General features: G+C 42.5%; 1 protein-coding gene across 2 annotated transcripts in view; it reads left to right on the top strand.

Annotated features, from left to right (window-relative positions):
• Positions 1 to 21,868, top strand: part of LOC120999260 (WD repeat containing planar cell polarity effector) — a 470,467-nt gene that overhangs the window by 130,959 nt on the left and 317,640 nt on the right. For both annotated transcript variants that reach the window (XM_040430129.1, XM_040430130.1), the window contains 2 exons: positions 9,378 to 9,492; positions 13,982 to 14,115. In XM_040430129.1, the coding sequence (XP_040286063.1) occupies positions 9,378 to 9,492; positions 13,982 to 14,115 (249 nt within the window). The remainder of the gene's footprint in view (positions 1 to 9,377; positions 9,493 to 13,981; positions 14,116 to 21,868) is intronic.

A 21,868-nucleotide genomic window follows, 5' to 3' on the forward strand; every position in this document is an offset into this window, starting at 1 on the left:
TGGAATATGAGACTTTGTAAGAAAAAAAAAATATAATTTCCGCTAACTTGGGCCAAAAAAATGTCTGAATGGAGCCTTACAGGGGGGTGATCAATGACAGGGGGGTGAAAAATGATCACCCCCCTATAAGGCTCCATTCAGATATCCGTATGTGTTTTGCGGATCCGATCCATGTATCCGTGGATCCGTAAAAAACATACGGACATCTGAATGCAGCCTTACAGGGGGGTGATCAATGACAGGGGGGTGATCAGGGAGTCTATATGGGGTGATCACCCCCCTGTCATTGATCACCCCCCTATAAGGCTCCATTCAGATATCCGTATGTGTTTTGCGGATCCGATCCATGTATCCGTGGATCCGTAAAAAACATACGGACATCTGAATGCAGCCTTACAGGGGGGTGATCAATGACGGGGGGTGAAAAATGACAGGGGGGTGATCAATGAGTCTATATGGGGTGATCACCCCCCTGTCATTGATCACCCCCCTATAAGGCTCCATTCAGATGTTTGTATGTGTTTTGCGGATCCGATCCATGTATCCGTGGATCCGTAAAAAACATACGGACATCTGAATGCAGCCTTACAGTGGGGTGATCAATGACAGGGGGGTGATCAGGGAGTCTATATGGGGTGATCACCCCCGTCATTGATCACCCCACTGTAAGGCTCCATTCAGACGTCCGTACGTGTTTTGCGGATCCGATCCATCTATCAGTGGATCCGTAAAAATCATACGGACCTCTGAATGGAGCCTTACAGGGGGGTAATTATTGACAGGGGGGTGATCAATGACAGGGGGGTGATCAGGGAGTCTATATGGGGTGATCAGGGGTGATCAGTGGTTGATAAGGGGTTAATAAGTGACAGGGGGGGGTGTAGTGTAGTGTAGTGGTGTTTGGTGCTACTTTACTGAGCTGCCTGTGTCCTCTGGTGGTCGATCCAAACAAAAGGGACCACCAGAGGACCAGGTAGCAGGTATATTAGACGCTGTTATCAAAACAGCGTCTAATATACCTGTTAGGGGTTAAAAAAAAATCACATCTCCAGCCTGCCAGCGAACGATCGCCGCTGGCAGGCTGGAGATCCACTCGCTTACCTTCTGTTCCTGTGAGCGCGCGCGCCTGTGTGCGCGCGTTCACAGGAAATCTCGGCTATCGCGAGAGGACGCGTATATGCGTCCACCCAGAAGAGCAGGGCCACCGCCAGGACGCAATCCTGCGTACGGCGGTCCTGAGGAGGTTAAAGGGATTCTGTCACCTCTCATAACACAAATTTAGATTTTAAACCAGTCATGCTCCACAGCTTACCTTGAATCGGCTGTGCTGTTCTATATTGTAATCCGTCCAGTAGTTTTGCAGAAAAAAGACTTTTATAATTATGAAAATTAACCCTGAAGGTGCCCAGAGGGGCGTTATGTTCCCCTTTGTGTGCCCAGTAACGCCCCTCTTACAGTGCCCAAAACGCCTTCCTCCAGAATCCCGAACCGCCCACAGCGTCTCATCCCCCTCCTCCCCCTCCCTGACGGCCGAGCGAAGTCTCGCGCAGACGCAGTACCCACTGAGGGCTGCGCCAGTGCGATTTGCTGGAGACTGAGGGCAGGAGCTTCATCGTCGTCACTGGACATGCGCCGAGCCCAGTGATGGTGATCAGAAATACACAGGGCGTACAGGTACGCCCTGTGTCCTTAAGTACCAGGTCATAAGGGCGTACCTGTACTCCCTGTGTCCTGAAGAGGTTAAAAGGCCAAATCTGTGCAAAGATGTGGATTCGATGTCATTTTCTGTCAGGTAGTCACACGTGGTGATGGCAAAGGCAAAAAAACTCTCACTTTTAGAACGTGGTCGAGTTGTTGAACTGCATAAGCAGGGTCTCTCACAGCGCGCCATCGCTGCTGAGGTGGGACGCAGTAAGACAGTCATTTGGAATTTCTTAAATGATGCTAAGGGTTATGGAACAAAAAAGTCAAGTGGAAGACCCAAAATTTTTTTATCAGCACTGAGCCAGAGGATCCAATTGGCTGTCCGTCAAGACACTGGACGATCCTCGACCCAAATTAAGGCCCTTACTGGTGCTGACTGCAGCCCCATAACCATCAGACCGCAATTGAGACTGAAGGGCTTCAAAAACAAAAAACACCTTCAAAGACCTCGTCTCCTTGAACGCCACAGAACTGCTCGTTTGGACTTTGCAAGAGAGCACCAAACATGGGACATTCAAAGGTGGAAGAAAGTTTTATTCTCTGATGAGAAAAAATGTAACCTTGATGGTCCTGATGGTTTCCAACATTACTGGCATGACAAGCAGATCCCACCTGAGATGTTTTCTAAGCGCCATAATGGTCTGGAGTGCTTTTTCCTTCAGTGGAACAATGGAGCTTCAGGAAGTGCAGGGGCGTCAAACGGCCGCTGGCTATGTCCAGATGTTGCAGAGAGCATTCCTCATGACTGAGGGCCCTCGTCTGTGTGGTAACGACTGGGTTTTTTAACAGGACAACGCTACAGTACACAATGCCCGCAGGACAAGGGACTTCTTCCAGGAGAATAACATCACTCTTTTGGCCCATCCTGCGTGTTCCCCTGATCTAAATCCAATTGAGAACCTTTGGGGATGGATGGCAAGGGAAGTTTACAAAAATGGACAACAGTTCTAGACAGTAGATGGCCTTCATGTGTCTTCACCACTTGGAGAAATGTTCCCACTCACCTCATGGAAACGCTTGCATCAAGCATGCCGAAATGAATTTTTTTTACTGAGTTCATGTTTGGAAGTTGGATTTCTGTTGTGTGTGTGGGGGGGGGGGGGGGGATTTCGTTTTTTTTTTTTTTTTTGGAGGTGTGGTCCTAAACTTTTGATCAGCTGAAAAACAGCCTGTTTCAGTTTATTTGTTGTTTTCATTAAATTAAATGCTCAAAAAATGTTTTGTCTCACTTCCATTTCTTCTTGTTGCATGTTGAAGCTCTACTTGGAACCTTGTTAAGATCCAGCCATGCTAAATATGATTTTTTGCCATTTTTCAAGTGGTCTTAAACTTTTGATCAGGACTGTATTATTATTATTATTATTATTATTATTATTATTATTATTATCTTTTAGTAAAGAAACCGTTGTATACATTCAAACTGTTTGCATGGAACCAATGTTTTGTTACTGCATGTAAGATCTATTGCATTTTTTTTCCAACAGTGAAGTCCAGGAAAATAATTGCCAAACGTTTTTATTCCTTAAACTTGCATATTTAGCTGTGACAAAAATGCCCGGTGTGAAACCCACCTCACAATCCACTTTTTATTTAGTGTTAACTAGAGTTGTGTTGTCATTGTAATCTGCCTACAGTTGCTGTATATACTTACAGTACATGTGCTAAGCATGATTAAAGGCAATTAGCATCCCATACTTCTAATTAAGCAGTCAACATATGGAGACCCGCACCATCATTTATCAATGTGTCACACTGAATGTTCTACCCGGTTAGCACCTTTTTTACTTAGTAGTTTTATGTTTACCTTCTGATTAACACTTGTTACTAAAGTGAATTTTTTCCCGTCCAGTTTGTATCCCACTTCTTATCCCTGAGAGATTTGGATTAATTGTAATATGTAAGCAAAGCATCTGGTGACCACAGGGAGCTTTGGGCTAGGTTCACACTTGTGTTCCTGTGCCATGAATCCAAATTTATATGCAAACATCCTGAACTGTCTAGGTTTTTAATATTTTTAACCAAACCAAAAACACAGAATGGCGTTTTTATCTAGTTAATTTACTTTATTGGTACACTAACTAAAATGTATTGATTATTTATAATAGTATTCAAGGGTTGTCTCATTGCATATACCATGCCAACAACACCAAGTTAATTAAAGTAGTTTTCTGGGACTCCTATACTTGGGATAGACGATAAATATCTGATTGATGGTGGTCCATGTATTGATAACAAATTAGGCAACTTGCTAACAAATACACTATTTCAGGTTCACATACTCGTTAAAGAGAGACTACCCACACTGCTTTTAAGAATAGTAAAATCATTAAGTAAATGTATTAAGGGAATAAAGATAATTGGGCAGCACGGTGGCTCAGTGGTTAGCACTAGTGCCTTGCAGCGCTGGGGTCCTGGGTTTGAATCCGACCAAGGACAACATCTGCATGGAGTTTGTATGTTCTCCCCGTGTTTGTGTGGGTTTCCTCCGGGTTCTCCGGTTTCCTCCCACACTTCAAAGACATACTGATTAGGGACCTTAGATTGTGAGCCCCACTGGGGACAGTTGGATGCTAATGTCTGTAAAGCGCAGTGGAATATAGTAGCGCTATATAAGTGCATAAAATAAATAAATAATTATTCAAATATATGCCCTGTTTAGCAAAATTAGGTAAATACACAGTCACCAAATAGAAAACTTTCAAACAATAAAGGTTAGACAAAAGACAACACAACTACTAATTCAATAATTACAACCACACTTCATTTACAGTCCAGACTACATCCAGAAGGAAGGTACATACATCACCGATTACGTTAGCATCAGCTGGGGAGCCCGTTTCAGCGAAAAGTCAGAGAATCGATTGGGAACAACAGTTTTCTACACAGATACGTCTATCTCATTCCTTGCTGAAACAGTCCAGCTTTTATATCGTTTTAACCAAAGAGCATCACCCCCTAATGGATTGCATGTAGATTATGCAATCCATGATGATCACTGTGCATATCTTGTTCTTCTATTATTATTTCAGACCTTTGAGTGGCCAATTCTCAGATCCACTATAAATTAGAATCCCAAGACAAACTACGCAGACAATGCTAACTCTTTTGTGCACACATTTACAACTAAGTCCTTGTTCATTAAGAGGTCCTCTAATAAATTAGACAATACCTGGTACACATTTCAGACCGGTCTTCTTTGTTCGGTATCAGGTAGAATGAAGCAAGCCTTCCACAAACATTTCCACACCAGTTTTGTTTGCTCATTCCATCTGATAGTGCGACTCTTGTCTAACAGTTAAAACAAATATTCACTTCATACATAGTTCAGGGTAATTTTATCAGAGCCAGTGGATTCCAAATAAGGTATATTCATATTCACACTTTAATCTGACACAGAGCATCCCCAAAAATCAGCTGTTTGAGGCGCTCACCGGAGAGCTGTGACCACCTCACAGCACACCAAGCACTGTTCTGCATTGTATGACACCTGTGCTTGGTATTGCAGCTTAGGCCCATTCACTTAAAGGGAACCTGTCACCTCCAACAAACATCCCAAGCCGGCAGCAGCAGTACCTTAGAGTAGCCAGCAGCATGTTTATAACTATCATTATAGCAGGCAGAGAAGCAACTATCATTATAGCAGGCAGAGAAGCAAAAGCTGTAAAACCGTTCTTTAATCCCCTGCCGGCGCGCTTCTCTAGTCAGGCTGGAAGTCGCGGAAGCAGCGCCCTCCTTACTTCAGGTCACGGTAACCACGCCCCTTTCCTGCCCCTTCGCTGTGACTGACAGCCCTTATGCACGACAGTTTGGCTGGCTTTGCCGACCTGCCAGCTGTCAGTCACAGCGAAGGGGCGGAGTATTTTAAGCTTGTTTGTTTCTTTATTTTCAGTGAAGAGGTACATGCAGCATCAAAACCATCATCTGATGTCAACCAGATTCTTCATGTTTCGAACCGTGCGGTTCTTACTCATGAGTGTCGGGTATATAAAGCAAATGCTTTATATAAAGATGAAAAAATTTAGCCGATCAAAAGAAAAATTATGCAAACGATATTGATCCGGGAGATGGACATAATCATCTCACGAGTTCGATCAAGAACCTGATTATTTTGTGCAATCAGTAAAACAGGGTACAAGCGTCTATGCAAAAATATAAATGGTTTATTATACAATAGTTTAATATACAATCAAAAATGAATCAACATAAATTTCAATAATATACAATGATATGCAGTACCCAGAATTCACCACTATATGATGCCAACAAAACAATACTCAACCAATATTATGCAATACAGCTTTAAATTTGTGAGAGATATACAATCAATGGATTATGCGGAAAACTCAATCAAGAAGATGACAGATACGAGCCCTTGCTCCGCCAAAAAAATGATGACCAATCTCAGATATGGGGTAGTATTGCAACAAAACTTATAAATTATTGGCTGGATGTCAAACTAGGGAATACTAAGATTCCTAACAGAGAGTTTCTCCAATATTATCCCCTTTATTCAGTTATATGCATTGTAACTGAAATCAGAGAAAATACTGATGTAGCAACTAACGTTACACGTCCGCAAATGAGCGGGTACCTGACTAAGTATCAAGCCAATTAATTTAGATCAATACTACATAAAACAAAAATATACATTACCCAAGGGTCAAGTGATGTGCAGAGTCTTGGGGCAGCCAGCTCTCAAGAGTTTTTCCCGATAATCCAAATGATTCTCCAGAGATCTATAATCCAAAGATCTATAATCCAAATGTTTCTTTGTTTGTTAGTTTTTTTTCTTTCTTCTTCTTTTTTTTTTCTGGTAACTGGTTTCTTAACCCAAAACTTATCAGATGAACACGCCCTCCGAGTTTGGAACTTTCCAATCATTGTTGGATGGGTGTGTGCATTGATAAGGATCATGACGTCATAATACTACCCAGAATGCACTTTTGCTACTGATGTAGTATTAACTGCTCATATCTGCTCATATCTAGGTGGCACTGTTGTGTAAGCAATAGGCATCATACCATTAAGGGTTAACTCATACATGCCTGATATTTTCACTACTACACCTCTGACGTCTAGAGGCCTTGTCTCAGGGCCGAGGGACAAACTTTGATACATGAATGTATACTTTGAGGAACATCTAGACAATTCTCACACTGAAATTCATGTTCAGATATGAAAAACAATGAAGCCTTAGAATCTGCAGGTGCGGTGTATCTTCTAACTTTCTAAATGTATAATATATTGTTACTATAACACTAGCTTTTGAACAGCACAGTAATCTTCTCATGGACTTACTTTGGCCTACATGAAAATCCATACAAAACAGTGAATATAAATCAACATTGCTCTTAAAGGCAATGAATACCCATTATAACTAAAATAAGTAGATATAACTGTTTACACTTATGAAAAAGCACAACATGAGTAAGAACCGCACGGTTCGAAACGCGTAGACGTTGGTTGACATCAGAGGATGGTTTTGATGCTGCATGTACCTCTTCACTGAAAATAAAGAAACAAACAACTCTAAAATACTCCGGTGCTGGATCCAATATTTTTTCTTTGCTACAGGGATCAGCTCCGCCTGTTAATATCCTCATGACCGAGAACAGTTTTCCCCTAAGACCCCTTTCACACGGGCGAGTATTCCGCGCAGATGCGATGCGTGAGGTGAACGTATTGCACCCGCACTGAATACCGACCCATTCATTTCCATGGGGCTGTTCACATGAGCGGTGATTTTCACGCATCACTTATGCGTTGCGTGAAAATCGCAGCATGCTCTATATTCTGCATTTTTCACACAACGCAGGCCCCATAGGAGTGAATGGGGTTGCGTGAAAATCGCAAGCATCCGCAAGCAAGTGCGGATGAGGTGCGATTTTCACGCATGGTTGCTTGGAGACGATCGGGATGGAGACCCGATCATTATTATTTTCCCTTATAACATGCTTATAAGGGAAAATAATAGCATTCTGAATACAGAATGCATAGTAAAACAGCGCTGGAGGAGTTAAAAAAAAATTAAAATAAAATTTAACTCACCTTAGTCCACTTGATCGCGTAGCCCGGCATCTCCTTCTGTCTCCTTTGTTGAATAGGACCTGTGGTGAGCATTAATTACAGGAACAGGACCTTCGATAACGTCACTCCGGTCATCACATGGTACGTCACATGATCTTTTACCATGGTGATGGATCATGTGATGACCGCAGTGACGTCATCAAAGGTCCTGTAACTGTATTTAATGCTCACCACAGGTCCTGTTCAACAAAGGACACAGAAGGAGATGCCGGGCTACGCGATCAAGTGGACTAAGGTGAGTTAAATTATTATTATTAGTTTTTTTTTTTTAACCCCTCCAGCGCTGTTTTACTATGCATTCTGTATTCAGAATGCTATTATTTTCCCTTATAACCATGTTATAAGGGAAAATAATACAATCTACAGAACATTGATCCCAAGCCCTAACTTCTGTGAAGAAGTTCGGGTTTGGGTACCAAACATGCACGATTTTTCTCACGCGAGTGCAAAACACATTACAATGTTTTGCACTCGCGCGGAAAAATCGCGGGTGTTCCCGCAACGCACCCGCACATTTTCCCGCAACGCCCGTGTGAACCCAGCCTAACTGGGGCTCCTATAAATGCTCTGGTTATGGTTAAAAAAAAACAAACTGTAAAACACAAAAAATTTATATATGTATTGTATATCATTAAAAATAATAAAAAAGTCACACTTAAAAAATACAATTCTAATATAACATACATTTTCTTGCACAAGTATCGCATCCAAAATGACACTGACATCATACCTGAAGAAAGATTTTAGAACGAGAGTAGGCTTTGTAGTGTGAAACATAAACAGCATAAAAATCGACAGAAAAAGGAAAAATATGAAACAATTTGCGCCGCAGAAGAAAATAGTATAATTTACACATAAATTTATGTGTACCCCCAAACAGCACCAAAAAATAAAACCCTTTATCAAGCGTGCAAGGAGACCTCCTACAACTATGTCAATGAAAAAAACAAAAAAGTTATCGCTGTGGAAGTGCAAATGAAATAAATGAAGCCAGTCATTAAGGGAACGGCTACATGGCCATTTTGGACACGACCAAAGTATCGCAGTGTAGAAGGGCAACCATAGAAATGAATGGAGTTGCAGCGCTTACACATTTGCTGTGACTGTGACCCCAGAATCGCAAAAAAATCAATCAGTTTTGGACTTTTTGAGATTTTGGGGTCATGGTCGTGGCAAGAGTACATGTCGCTCTGCGACTCCGTTCATTTTTGTGGCTGCCTTGCTGCACTGCAATACTTGAGCACTCAACAAATGTTGTGCCCAAAATTGCTGTGTATATATACCCTAAAGGCCCTGGTCATTAAGTGGTTAGTGGCTACAGCCTTTGAACCCAGCCTGGTCTGAAGCAGCGTCACGTAACATTAAGGAAATAATATAGAATTTATCTGTGTTTTATTTTTTTTGCAAAGAATATCCCTGTCAGAAAGGAGGTTGTTCGGCGAACGCTGCTCATGTGCTCATATTTTATCAAGCCTCAGTATACAGTACATTGCTGTACTCCTAGTTTGTATTATGTGTATACGCTGATGTACAGTAACATACAAGAGGTATTAGTATCTGAATGTTCTTGTTTATTTCTGTTTCAGCTTCTCTTCGGTTCAGGTGTGCTCGTGTCCATAAGCCTTTCAGGGCCACAGCTGGATAAGGTGGTGATTGACAGGACCCTGGTGGGGAAGCTCATCTCAAACCCCATCAGTGATGGTAATTATACCCGTGTGCAAATCAATTGCTTACATTAACAGATGCACAGCAGAAATAGTGTGTCAACAGGTAGGCTAATTATTGCCACTGGGGACTTACAAACACAACAGGTAATTGCTTGTAATGCTGCAGTTACAACACACAGTACCACGTACTGATTTCAAACATTTATGAAATAGTTGAATTACAACTGGACTTTGAAGAAAAAACTTCATTTACTGCTTTACTTCATTGTAAGTGTAAGTTAAAACGAGTGTTGTGCAAGTTTTAAAGGAGACCTTTTCAGGAAAATGTATGAATATCTCTTCGGCTTACTTACATTTACATTACAGTTGGGTTTTCTTTGTAATATCATCTATTTGCTACCAGTTTTCTTTTCTTTATTCAGTCTTTATTGAAGTTTTTGAGAATAACATGATATCGGGCAGTATGCTGTGTCCAGTAACTGTAAAGAGAAACATACAAGAGTATACAATATAATGTACCCTGCAATTAAGTAGATCGAGATTACCTATACTTAGAAGCAGAAATAATAGACAAGACGGGCAGTACACAAGTTGGTATCAGTTATCAATATCAGTTGGTGCGAAGAATTTTAAGTAAAATTTAACAAATATTAGTGTGGCACCAATTTGGCCATAGTATACTACATAATGCCTGGAAGTGAATGTAACATACAAATAGGGGCTTTACACCATTACGGAGAGATTTACCTTTGAACCTGCTAGGGTTAGTGGAAGGCGCCCAGAAGATCAATATCATTATGGAAGAACACTTAGGATCTACAGGACTATAAATAAATCACTACCTGATTGGATACTAAAAACAAAAATAATAAAGTTTTAATGAATATTTCATTTAAAACCAGAAAGAAAAAAAAAAAAAAAGGGGGGGGGGGCGGGGGTCGCTTGTGCCCTGCGTATCCCAGGCACAGCCTCAAACCACTGATGTGTATAGTAGTGTGTGGGCTTGGAAGCGTTAACACCCTATATCCATATAACCCTTGTTATACACCCAGTGGGTTCCAGATCATAAGTGGCCGTGGGTACGCGAATATATTACCCACACAATCAGGAACCAACTGGTAATATATGTGTGTACCCACGGCCACTTGTGATCCGGAACCCACTGGGAGTATAACAAAGCCCACACACTAATATACACATCAGTGGTTTGAGTCTGTGCCTTGGATACACAGGGCACAAGCACCCCCCTTTTTTTCTTTTTTGTTTTAAATTTAAATATCCATTAAAACTTTATTTTTATTTTCAGTATCCAATCAGGCAGTGATTTATTTTCAGTTACACTTGGATACATACCTTTGCATCTGTTACCCTAAGTTAGAACATGAGACCAACAAAAATAAAGAAAAAATGAGGACAATCGAACATCAGCAGATCTCAGTGGTCACCATTCCAGTCCCAAAAAAAAAAATAAAAAAAATAAGACTAACTAAAGCGGGAATGCAAACACAGGAAAAAAAAAAAATGTAACATTTACTCTTTGTGTCTTTGTTATTTGCTCCTGTTTCATCAGATATCACAATTGCAGACAATGAAAAATACAATAGAAAATCAGAGCTTTGTTCTCTCAGACTGCAACCATGTCATCTTCCCCTCTCATGCGTGCACTTGAGCCAGGAAGTATAGGAGGAGACGGCTGGGTTTAGACTGGATAACTTTTGTCTACACAGCGAGAGTGGCCATTTTGTAAGACTGAATCTCCCAGTTAGTAAATTAAATAGTACAAAATTGATATAGTTACCACTGTTTGGAACTGTAATAAACTAGAAAATACTAAATCTACCAAGATAAATCCCACTCCCTGTTTCTAAATAGTGCCATCGTTAGGCAAATTTGTCTTTCAGGTTCCTCGCAAAGCTGGGTTATTACCATGTAGAACTGTAATAAACTGCATAATACTAAATCTACCAAGATAAATCCTCTTTCTCAACCTTAAACAGTGCCATGGCTAGGCAGTTTTGGCTTTCAGGTTCCTGGGAAAGCTGGGTTACCACCGTGTGCAACTGAATAAGAATGCTAAATCTACCAAGATAAATTATCCTCCCCACTCCTAAATAGCACTATGGCTAGGTAGATTTGCCTTTCAAGTTCCTGGGAAAGCTGGGTTACTACCATATGGATCTGTAATGTATGGATGTGGATGTGATCTGAAGAAGGAGCCTGTTCAGCTCCAAAATGCATCATAGACATCCCAATAAAAGATATATGTACGTTCATCTTTGCCTCATGTACCTTCCTCACCTGAGCAGAACTTTCTTATTTATTTATCTTATTTATTTATTTATTGTATGCACTTATATAGCGCTACTATATTCCGCAGCGCTTTACAGGCATAGCATAGGGCTGTCCCCAATGGGGCTCACAATCTAAGTTCTTTTTCCTCTGGTATTCCACATGTTCAGACTGTTATTATGTGTAATCATTATACATAATAACAGGGATAGACAAGAACTACAAATCCCAGCAAGAAATGAACTAAAACTAATACTCCTAGAATTTGACAACATATAAAGGGAAAAACTAACCTCACACACACAGCACAGGAGCTCCACCCACATGTGACATCACACAGGTACTTGACCATTACTCTGCATTGCTGAGACCTGTCCCAAGAGGTAAAAAGGGTGAAATGAAATTGACTGGAGTGCAAGGAGAGTGCTAAAAAGGCTGGGAGGCAGACAGGGCCGGTGCAAGGATTTTTGCCAACACAAGTGAAGCTACATTTTGGCGCCCCCCCCCCCCCCCCCCCCCTCCCTCCCTCTCGCAGCTCACCTGGCCCTGATCCCGTCTGCAGCAGCTGGCTTCTCCTCTGTGTGGTCCTGGTATCTTCTCTCTGCTTCAGACAATCGCTGGTTTGAGGACCGTATTTTTCGCCCTCTAAGACGCACCAGCCTATAAGACGCACCTAGGTTTTAGAGGAGGATAATGGGAAAAATGTTTTCCATTGCACCTCAGGTCAGACCAGCAATCAGACCCCCAAGGTTAATCAGACCTCAGATCAGACCCCCAATGCCTCAGATAAGCCCCCCAAGTCAGGCATCATGCCCCCCAAGTCAAGCATCATGCCCCCCAAGTCAGCCATCATACCCGCCATCAATCATGCAACCCCATGTTAGCCATCAGCGCAAATAAAAAAAAAATAAATAACTTAACTCTGCTGCTCCTGGACACCGTCACTCCTCACCACCAGCGCTCTCTCTCTTCTTCCTGGTTCTCGGCTGTCAGCTGTGAAGGCTCTGCACAGCGTGAGGTCACATGATGCACAGCCCTTTACAGCAGACAGCCGAGCGGAGGACCAGGAAGCGGTGAGTACAGATCCTTCACCGCTTTCCGGTCCTCCGGTACTAATGAAGCGCTTCCTAAATGGAAGCGCTTCATTAGTATTCGCCCCATAAGACCCAGGGGCGAAAAATACAGGGTATTTAAAAAAAAAAAAAAAAAGTTTCATTTTTTCCGCTCCCCCATCTCTGCGCCCTAAGGCAGCCGCTTGGTATAGCACCGGCCCTGCAGGCAGATGATAGATCTCAGGGGAGTGGGAGAGAAAGTATCTGTGGGCACCAAGGGCAGGGGATCCTATAGTGGTGCAAGCTGATCGATCCCTAGCCATTCCATAGCCGAAGATAGAGCAGAGTGGGGAGAAGAAAAAGTTCTTTGTCTACTCTCCTAAACTGCTTATAACAGCAGTTTGGGGAGCACCTTGTATACATAGCTGTGTGTGCACTATGAATCAAATACATTTATGTTTTTTCCGGGTTTAGTTCCCCATAAATCTGGATAGGTCATCCATATCAGATCAGTGGGGGTCTGACTCCTGGGATCCCCGTCAATCATCTGTTTGAAGAAAACGCAGCTTTCGTGAGAGCTCTGCTTTCTCTTTACAGTTTACTACTCAGCATTGACATTGCAGTGGTGGAGCAGTGTAGTTACAGCTTCTCTGTCCCATTCACTTAAATAGGACGCAGCAGCCGTAATTACACTGCTCCACCACTGCCAGGACAAGGGCGAGCGGATAAACAGTGAAGAGAACACAGAGCTCACAGGAACACTGCGGTCTCAGCAAACAGCGGGGGGAGAGGTCATCAATATGACAGAACTGGACAATCCCTTTAATATTAGTTTATTTTGACATGTGGAAATGGCAGTTGAAATGTTCGCCTGGAAGTAGCTTAAGACAAAAGGAGGAGGGAGTTAGCAAGAAAGCCGAAGGACAGAAAGCACGCGTGATATGATAGATTGCTTTGCATAATGTAATTTAGTGCTACCTCTGAATCCTCTGTGAGCTTTATTTCTCATTTCCAAGGGGTACTAGCAAGATGACATGCTGATGTGCTTTAGGAGATTACCAAAATAATATTTTAAAGCATTGGCTTGTAGAGTTGTCTTTGTGCAGAGCTGAACTCATTTGTTCTGGTACCAGAAGCCAGCGGTACAGTGGTAACACGTTCTTTATCCTCTTTGTGTTTCAGCTGTCTTTACCGACACTTTCATCATCTTGTCATTTCTCAAGGAAAACAAACTTTGTCTTATTCAGTTTACAAAGAAGACTGGCTCTCCCGATATAAACAGACACATGGAGAAACTCTCCTCCCAGGATATGAAGGTATACATTATCTAGAGGAAAAAAAGAGACAATGCAGCAGCACCCTGCAAATCAGATAAAGTACAACAATGCCATAGTCACAAAAATAATGATTACAAAAATGATGGTGCTAATGCTACGCTTATTTATAAAGTGAGATGCTTGGCCAATGCATTTTGTACAAAACCATCTGAGCCCGTCTGCCGAACGTCAAGGCGATCTCTGTTAGACGGGTCCTAACACTAAGTACTACCTGTTATGCGCCATAATGACCTCCATAAAATTCAGGGTAGCATTAGCACCATCATTTTTGTAATCATTATTTTTGTGACTATGGCATTGTTGTACTTTATCCGATTTGCAGGGTGCTGCTGCATTGTGCTTTTTTTCTCTAGGTCTTTGCCATGGCAGCGTGCACCTGCGCACTGGGAGGTGCTGACTAACCCCCTTTTTTTGCAGGTATACATTATCTAAGGATGGATTAGTGTCTTAAATACAAAAACACATGGCAGTTCTAATATGGTGCAGAAAGGGCTATTTGCCTTTTACAGTGTAGATGTGCTAATTTACTCATTTAAAACTATGGCCCAAATTTGTCTTATTATAGAAACATAGACATAGAAACTAGGGATCGACCGATTATCGGTTTGGCCGATATTATCGGCCGATATTGAGGATTTTGAACGTTATCGGTATCGGCTTCTATTATGCCGATATACCGATAACATATTCGGAACACAGAACGCGCTGCTCTCAGCGCTCTCTGTGTTCCCTCCGCAGCACAGGGGAGAAGGAAGCAGTGTCTCCCTCCCCCTGTGCTGCTGCTGCCACTGCCGCCAATGAGAGGAGAGAACATAAGAGGAGGGGAGGGGCTGTGGCCACCGCTCCACCAATGAAGATAAGCCTTTCATTCATTCATATACAGGAGGCGGGAGCTGGGAGCTGGCTGCAGAATCACATAGCCGGCTCCCGACCTCTATAAACGGCAGCTGCGGTCCGCGGTAGTTAACTCCTCAGGTGCCGCGGATCGCAGCTACCGCTCATAGAGGTCGGGAGCCGGCTATGTGATTCTGCAGCCAGCTCCCGCCTCCTGTATATGAATGATTGAGAGACTTATCTTCATTGGTGGCGCAGTGCGCCCCCCCCAAGCCCCCCAGCATTAATCATGGGTGGCGCAGTGCGCCCCCCACCCCCATCCCAATCCCGGCCAATAGTAAAAACATTGGTGGCGCAGTGCGCCCCCCACCCAGTATTACTCATTGGTGGCAGTGGCCACAGGATCCCCTCTCCCCTGCTCCTCCGATCGGAGCCCCAGCTGTGTAAGTCTGGGGCTCCGATCGGTTACCATGGCAGCCAGGACGCTATTGAAGCCCTGGCTGCCATGGTAAGCTCCATGCTGCTGTGTGCACAAAGCACAGGGACAGAGTGAGCTCCTATTCACCCTGATAGAGATCTACCAGGGTGAATAGGACAAGGGTTCTAGTCCCTAAGGGGGCTAAAAGTTAGTAAAAAAAAACCCACAAAAATATTAAGTATAAATGAAAAAGATTTAAAAAAAAAAAAAAAAAAAAAATACACATTAACAATAAACATATTAATTTTCAGCAGATTTGTGTAGGAATTTTTTATTTTTTTTTCAAAAATGAAAATTCCCAGAATATCGGTATAAATTATCGGCTATCGGCCTGAAAGTTCACAAATTATCGGTATCGGCCATAAAAAATCTATATCGGTCGATCCCTAATAGAAACATAGAATGTGTTGGCAGAAAAGGACCATTTGGCCCATCTAGTCTGCCCAATATACTGAATACTATGAATAGCCCCTGGCCCTATCTTATATGAAGGATGGCCTTCTGCCTATCCCATGCATGCTTAACCACCTCCGGACCGCCGAACGCAGCGACGCGTCCTGGAGGTGGTTGATTCATTCCGAGTGGACGCGCCGGAGCGTCCTCTCGCGAGACGCGAGATTTCCTGTGAACGCGCGCACACAGGCGCGCGCGTTCACAGAATGAGAAGGTAAGCGAGTGGATCTCCAGCCTGCCAGCGGCGATCGTTCGCTGGCAGGCTGGAGATGTGATTTTTTTAACCCCTAACAGGTATATTAGACGCTGTTTTGATAACAGCGTCTAATATACCTGCTACCTGGTCCTCTGGTGGTCCCTTTGTTTGGATCGACCACCAGAGGACACAGGTAGCTCAGTAATATGTTGCACCAAGCACCACTACACTACACCCCCCCCCCGTCACTTATTAACCCCTTATTCACCCTTGATCACCCCTGATCACCCCATATAGACTCCCTGATCACCCCCTTGTCATTGATCACCCCCCTGTCATTGATCACCCCCCTGTAAGGCTCCATTCAGACATTTTTTTGGCCCAAGTTAGCGGAAATTATAATTTTTTTTTCTTACAAAGTCTCATATTCCACTAACTTGTGTCAAAAAATAAAATCTCATATGAACTCGCCATACCCCTCACGGAATCCAAATGCGTAAAAAAAATTTTACATTTATATTCCAGACTTCTTCTCACGCTTTAGGGCCCCTAGAATGCCAGGGCAGTATAAATACCCCACATGTGACCCCATTTCGGAAAGAAGACACCCCCAGGTATTCCGTGAGGGGCATATTGAGTCCATGAAAGATTGAAATTTTTGTCCCAAGTTAGCGGAAAGGGAGACTTTGTGAGAAAAAAATAAATAAAATCAATTTCCGCTAACTTGTGCAAAAAAAAATGCCCTGGCATTCTAGGGGCCCTAAAGCGTAAGAAGAAGTCTGGGATCCAAATGTCTAAAAATGCCCTCATAAAAGGAATGTGGGCCCCTTTGCGCATCTAGGCTGCAAAAAAGTGTCACACATCTGGTATCGCCGTACTCAGGAGAAGTTGGGCAATGTGTTTTGGGGTGTCATTTTACATATACCCATGCTGGGTGAGATAAATATCTTGGTCAAATGCCAACTTTGTATAAAAAAATGGGAAACGTTGTCTTTTGCCGAGATATTTCTCTCACCCAGCATGAGTATATGTAAAAAGACACCCCAAAACACATTGCCCAACTTCTCCTGAATACGGCGATACCACTTGTGTGACACTTTTTTGCAGCCTAGGTGGGCAAAGGGGCCCACATTCCCAAGAGCACCTTTAGGATTTCACAGGTCATTTACCTACTTACCACACATTAGGGCCCCTGGAAAATGCCAGGGCAGTATAACTACCTCACAAGTGACCCCATTTTGGAAAGAAGACACCCCAAGGTATTTCGTGAGGGGCATGGCGAGTTCCTAGAATTTTTTATTTTTTGTCACAAGTTAGTGGAAAATGATGATTTTTTTTTTTTTTTCTTACAAAGTCTCATATTCCACTAACTTGTGACAAAAAATAAAAACTTCCATGAACTCACTATGCCCATCACGAAATACCTTGGGGTGTCTTCTTTCCAAAATGGGGTCACTTGTGGGGTAGTTATACTGCCCTGGCATTCTAGGGGCCCAAATGTGTGGTAAGGAGTTTGAAATCAAATTCTGTAAAAAATGCCCTGTGAAATCCGAAAGGTGCTCTTTGGAATGTGGGCCCCTTTGCCCACCTAGGCTGCAAAAAAGTGTCACACATGTGGTATCTCCGTACTCGGGAGAAGTTGGGGAATGTGTTTTGGGGTGTCATTTTACATATACCCTGGTCAATATCTTGGTCAAATGCCAACTTTGTATAAAGAAATGGGAAAAGTTGTCTTTTGCCAACATATTTCTCTCACCCAGCATGGGTATATGTAAAATGACACCCCAAAACACATTCCTCAACTTCTCCTGAGTACGGCGATAACAAATGTGTGACACTTTTTTACAGCCTAGGTGGGCAAAGGGGCCCACATTCCAAAGAGCACCTTTCGGATTTCACCGGCCATTTTTTACAGAATTTGATTTCAAACTCCTTACCACACATTTGGGCCCCTAGAATGCCAGGGCAGTATAACTACCCCACAAGTGACCCCATTTTGGAAAGAAGACACCCAAAGGTATTCGCTGATGGGCATAGTGAGTTCATAGGACTTTTTATTTTTTGTCACAAGTTAGTGGAATATGAGACTTTGTAAGAAGAAAAAAATAAAAATCATCATTTTCCGCTAACTTGTGACAAAAAATTAAAAGTTCTATGAACTCACTATGCCCATCAGTGAATACCTTAGGGTGTCTACTTTCCGAAATGGGGTCATTTGTGGGGTGTTTGTACTGTCTGGGCATTGTAGAACCTCAGGAAACATGACAGGTGCTCAGAAAGTCAGAGCTGCTTCAAAAAGCGGAAATTCACATTTTTGTACCATAGTTTGTAAACGCTATAACTTTTACCCAAACCATTTTTTTTTTTTACCCAAACATTTTTTTTTTATCAAAGACATGTAGAACAATAGATTTAGAGCAAAATTTATATGTGGATGTCGTTTTTTTTGCAAAATTTTACAACTGAAAGTGAAAAATGTCATTTTTTTTGCAAAAAAAACGTTAAATTTCGATTAATAACAAAAAAAGTAAAAATGTCAGCAGCAATGAAATACCACCAAATGAAAGCTCTATTAGTGAGAAGAAAAGGAGGTAAAATTCATTTGGGTGGTAAGTTGCATGACCGAGCAATAAACGGTGAAAGTAGTGTAGGTCAGAAGTGTAAAAAGTGGCCTGGTCATTAAGGGTGTTTAAGCCATAGGGGCTGAGGTGGTTAAACTCCCTCACTGTATTTGCAGCTACCACTTCTGCAGGAAGGCTATTCCATGCATCCACTACTCTCTCAGTAAAGTAATACTTCCTGATATTACTTTTAAACCTTTGCCCCTCTAATTTAAAACGATGTCCTCTTGTAGCAGTTTTTCTTCTTTTAACCCCTTAAGAACTCAGCCCTATTGTTTGCAAACCAGTGTCACTTTAAGTGCTGATAACTTTAAAACGCTTTGACTTATCCAGGCCATTCTGATTGTTTTTTCATCACATATTGTACTTCATGACATTGGTAAAATCAAAAGTCAAAAAAATTCATTTTTATTTATAAAAAAATACCAAATTTACCAAAAATTTGTAAAAAAATTGCAAACTTCCAAGTTTCAATTTCTCTACTTCTGTAATACATAGTAATACCTCCAAAAATAGTTATTACTTTACATTCCCAATATGTCTACTTCATGTTTGGATCATTTTGGGAATGATATTTAATTTTTTGGGGATGTTACAAGGCTTAGAAGTTTAGAAGCAAATCTTGAAATGTTTCAGAAATTTTCAAAAACCCAATTTTTAGGGACCAGTTCAGGTCTGAAGTCACTTTGCGAGGCTTACATAATAGAAACCACCCAAAAATGACCCCATTCTATAAACTACACCCCTCAAGGTATTCAAAACTGAATTTACAAACTTTGTTAACCCTTTAGGTGTTCCACAAGAATTAATGGAAAATAGAGACACAATTTCAAAATTTCACTTTTTTGGCAGATTTTCCATTTTAATAATTTTTTTCCAGTTACAAAGCAAGGGTTAATAGCCAAACCAAACTCTATATTTATGGCCCTGATTCTGTAGTTTACAAAAACACCCCATATGTGGTCGTAAACCACTGTACGGACACACGGCAGGGCGCAGAAGGAAAGGAATGCCATACGGTTTTTAGAATGCAGGTTTTGCTGGACTGTTTTTTTTGACACCATGTCCCATTTGAAGCCCCCCTGATGCGCCCCTAGAGTAGAAACTGCAAAAAAGTGACCCCATTTTAGAAACTACAGGATAGGGCGGCAGTATTGCTGGTACTAGTTTAGGGTACATATGATTTTTGGTTGCTCTATATTACACTTTTTGTGAGGCAAGGTAACAAGAAATAGCTGTTTTGGCACCGTTTTTATTTTTTGTTATTTACAATATTCATCTGACAGGTTAGATCATGTGATATTTTATAGACCAGGTAGTCACGGATGCTGCGATACCTAATATGTATACTTTTTTTTTTATTTATGTAAGTTTTACACAATGATTTCATGTTTTAGATTTTCCATAGTCTGAGAGCCATAATTTTTAAAGTTTTGGGGCGATGTTGGGTAGGGTATGATTTTTGCGGGATGAGATGACGGTTTTATTGGCACTATTTTGGGGTGCGTGTGACTTTTCGATCGCTTGCTATTACACTTTTTGTGATGTAAGGTGACGAAAAATAGCTTTTTTTACACCGTTTTTATTTTTTATGGTATTCACCTGAATGGTTAGGTCATGTGATATTTTTATAAAGCAAGTTATTACGGACGCTGCAATACCTAATATGTATACTTTCTTTTTATTTATGTAAGTTTTACACAATGATTTTCATTTTTGAAGCAAAAAAAATCATGTTTTAGTGTTTCCATAATCTGAAAGCCATAATTTTTTCAGTTTTTTGGCGATTACCTTGGGTAGGGTATGATTTTTGCGGGATGAGATGACTGTTTTATTGGCACTATTTTGGGGTGCGTGTGAATTTTTTGATCGCTTGCTATTACACTTTTTGTGATATAAGGTGACAAAAAATGGTTTATTTAGCACAGTTTTTTTTTTTTTTTTTTTTTTACAGTGTTCATCTGAGGGGTTAGGTCATGTGATATTTTTATAGAGTCGGTCGATACGGACGCGGCGATACCTACTTACGCGCAGAGGCGTGATTAGATGAGCAAGCTTATCTTCTCACTCTTTTTCTAGAGAAAAAGAAGACAATCAGAGAGAAAGTTTACTTTCTGATTTGATGGGTGAAGTGTCTTGATAACAGGGGTCAAGTCCTGGGAAAAAAAGTGTGGGAACTCACCCAAGTGCCTCCGCGTGATGTCACGGCGTTCGCAAAGGGCAGGGGAGGTCGGCTGGAGCAAGCAAGTACTGTATTTTTTGCACCTATTAGACGCACCGGCCCATAAGACGCACCTAGGTTTTAGAGGGGGACAATAAGAAAAAAATATATTTCATTACACCTCAGGTCAGACCCCCAATGTTAATCAGACTTCAGCTAACAGCCCCAATAAGATCCCCAATAAGACCTCAGATCAGATCTCAATATGAATGACCAACAATCAGACCTCAGATAATAGCCCCTTGCCTCTCCATCAGCCCCCCCAGTGCCTCTCCATCAGCCCCCCCCAAGTGCCTCTCCATCAGCCCCCCCCAAGTGCCTCTCCATCAGCCCCCCCCAAGTGCCTCTCCATCAGCCCCCCCCAAGTGCCTCTCCATCAGCCCCCCCCAAGTGCCTCTCCATCAGCCCCCCCCAAGTGCCTCTCCATCAGCCCCCCCAAGTGCCTCTCCATCAGCCCCCCCCAAGTGCCTCTCCATCAGCCCCCCCCAAGTGCCTCTCCATCAGCCCCCCCCAAGTGCCTCTCCATCAGCCCCCCCCAGTGCCTCTCCATCAGCCTCCCCCCAGTGCCTCTCCATCAGCCCCCCCCAGTGCCTCTCCATCAGCCCCCCCCAGTGCCTCTCCATCAGCCCCCCCCCCAGTGCCTCTCCATCAGCCCCCCAAGTGCCTCTCCATCAGCCCCCCCAGTGCCTCTCCATCAGCCCCCCCCCCCCACAGTGCCTCTCATCAGCCCACTGCCCATAATATATGAAAAAAAAAAAAAAATAACACTTACCTCTCCTGGACGCAGACGTTCCTCTTCTCCTGCTGTCGGCTGTGCTGTGAAGGCTGCGCACAGCGTGACGTCACAGAGCGACTCACTCCTGTGCGCACTGCGCAGTCTGCAGAGCCGACAGCCGAGGACCAGGAAGCGGTGAGTACAAAACATTCAC

This window comes from Bufo bufo, chromosome 4 (genome assembly GCF_905171765.1).
Source record: "Bufo bufo chromosome 4, aBufBuf1.1, whole genome shotgun sequence".
NCBI classification, from domain to species: domain Eukaryota; kingdom Metazoa; phylum Chordata; class Amphibia; order Anura; family Bufonidae; genus Bufo; species Bufo bufo.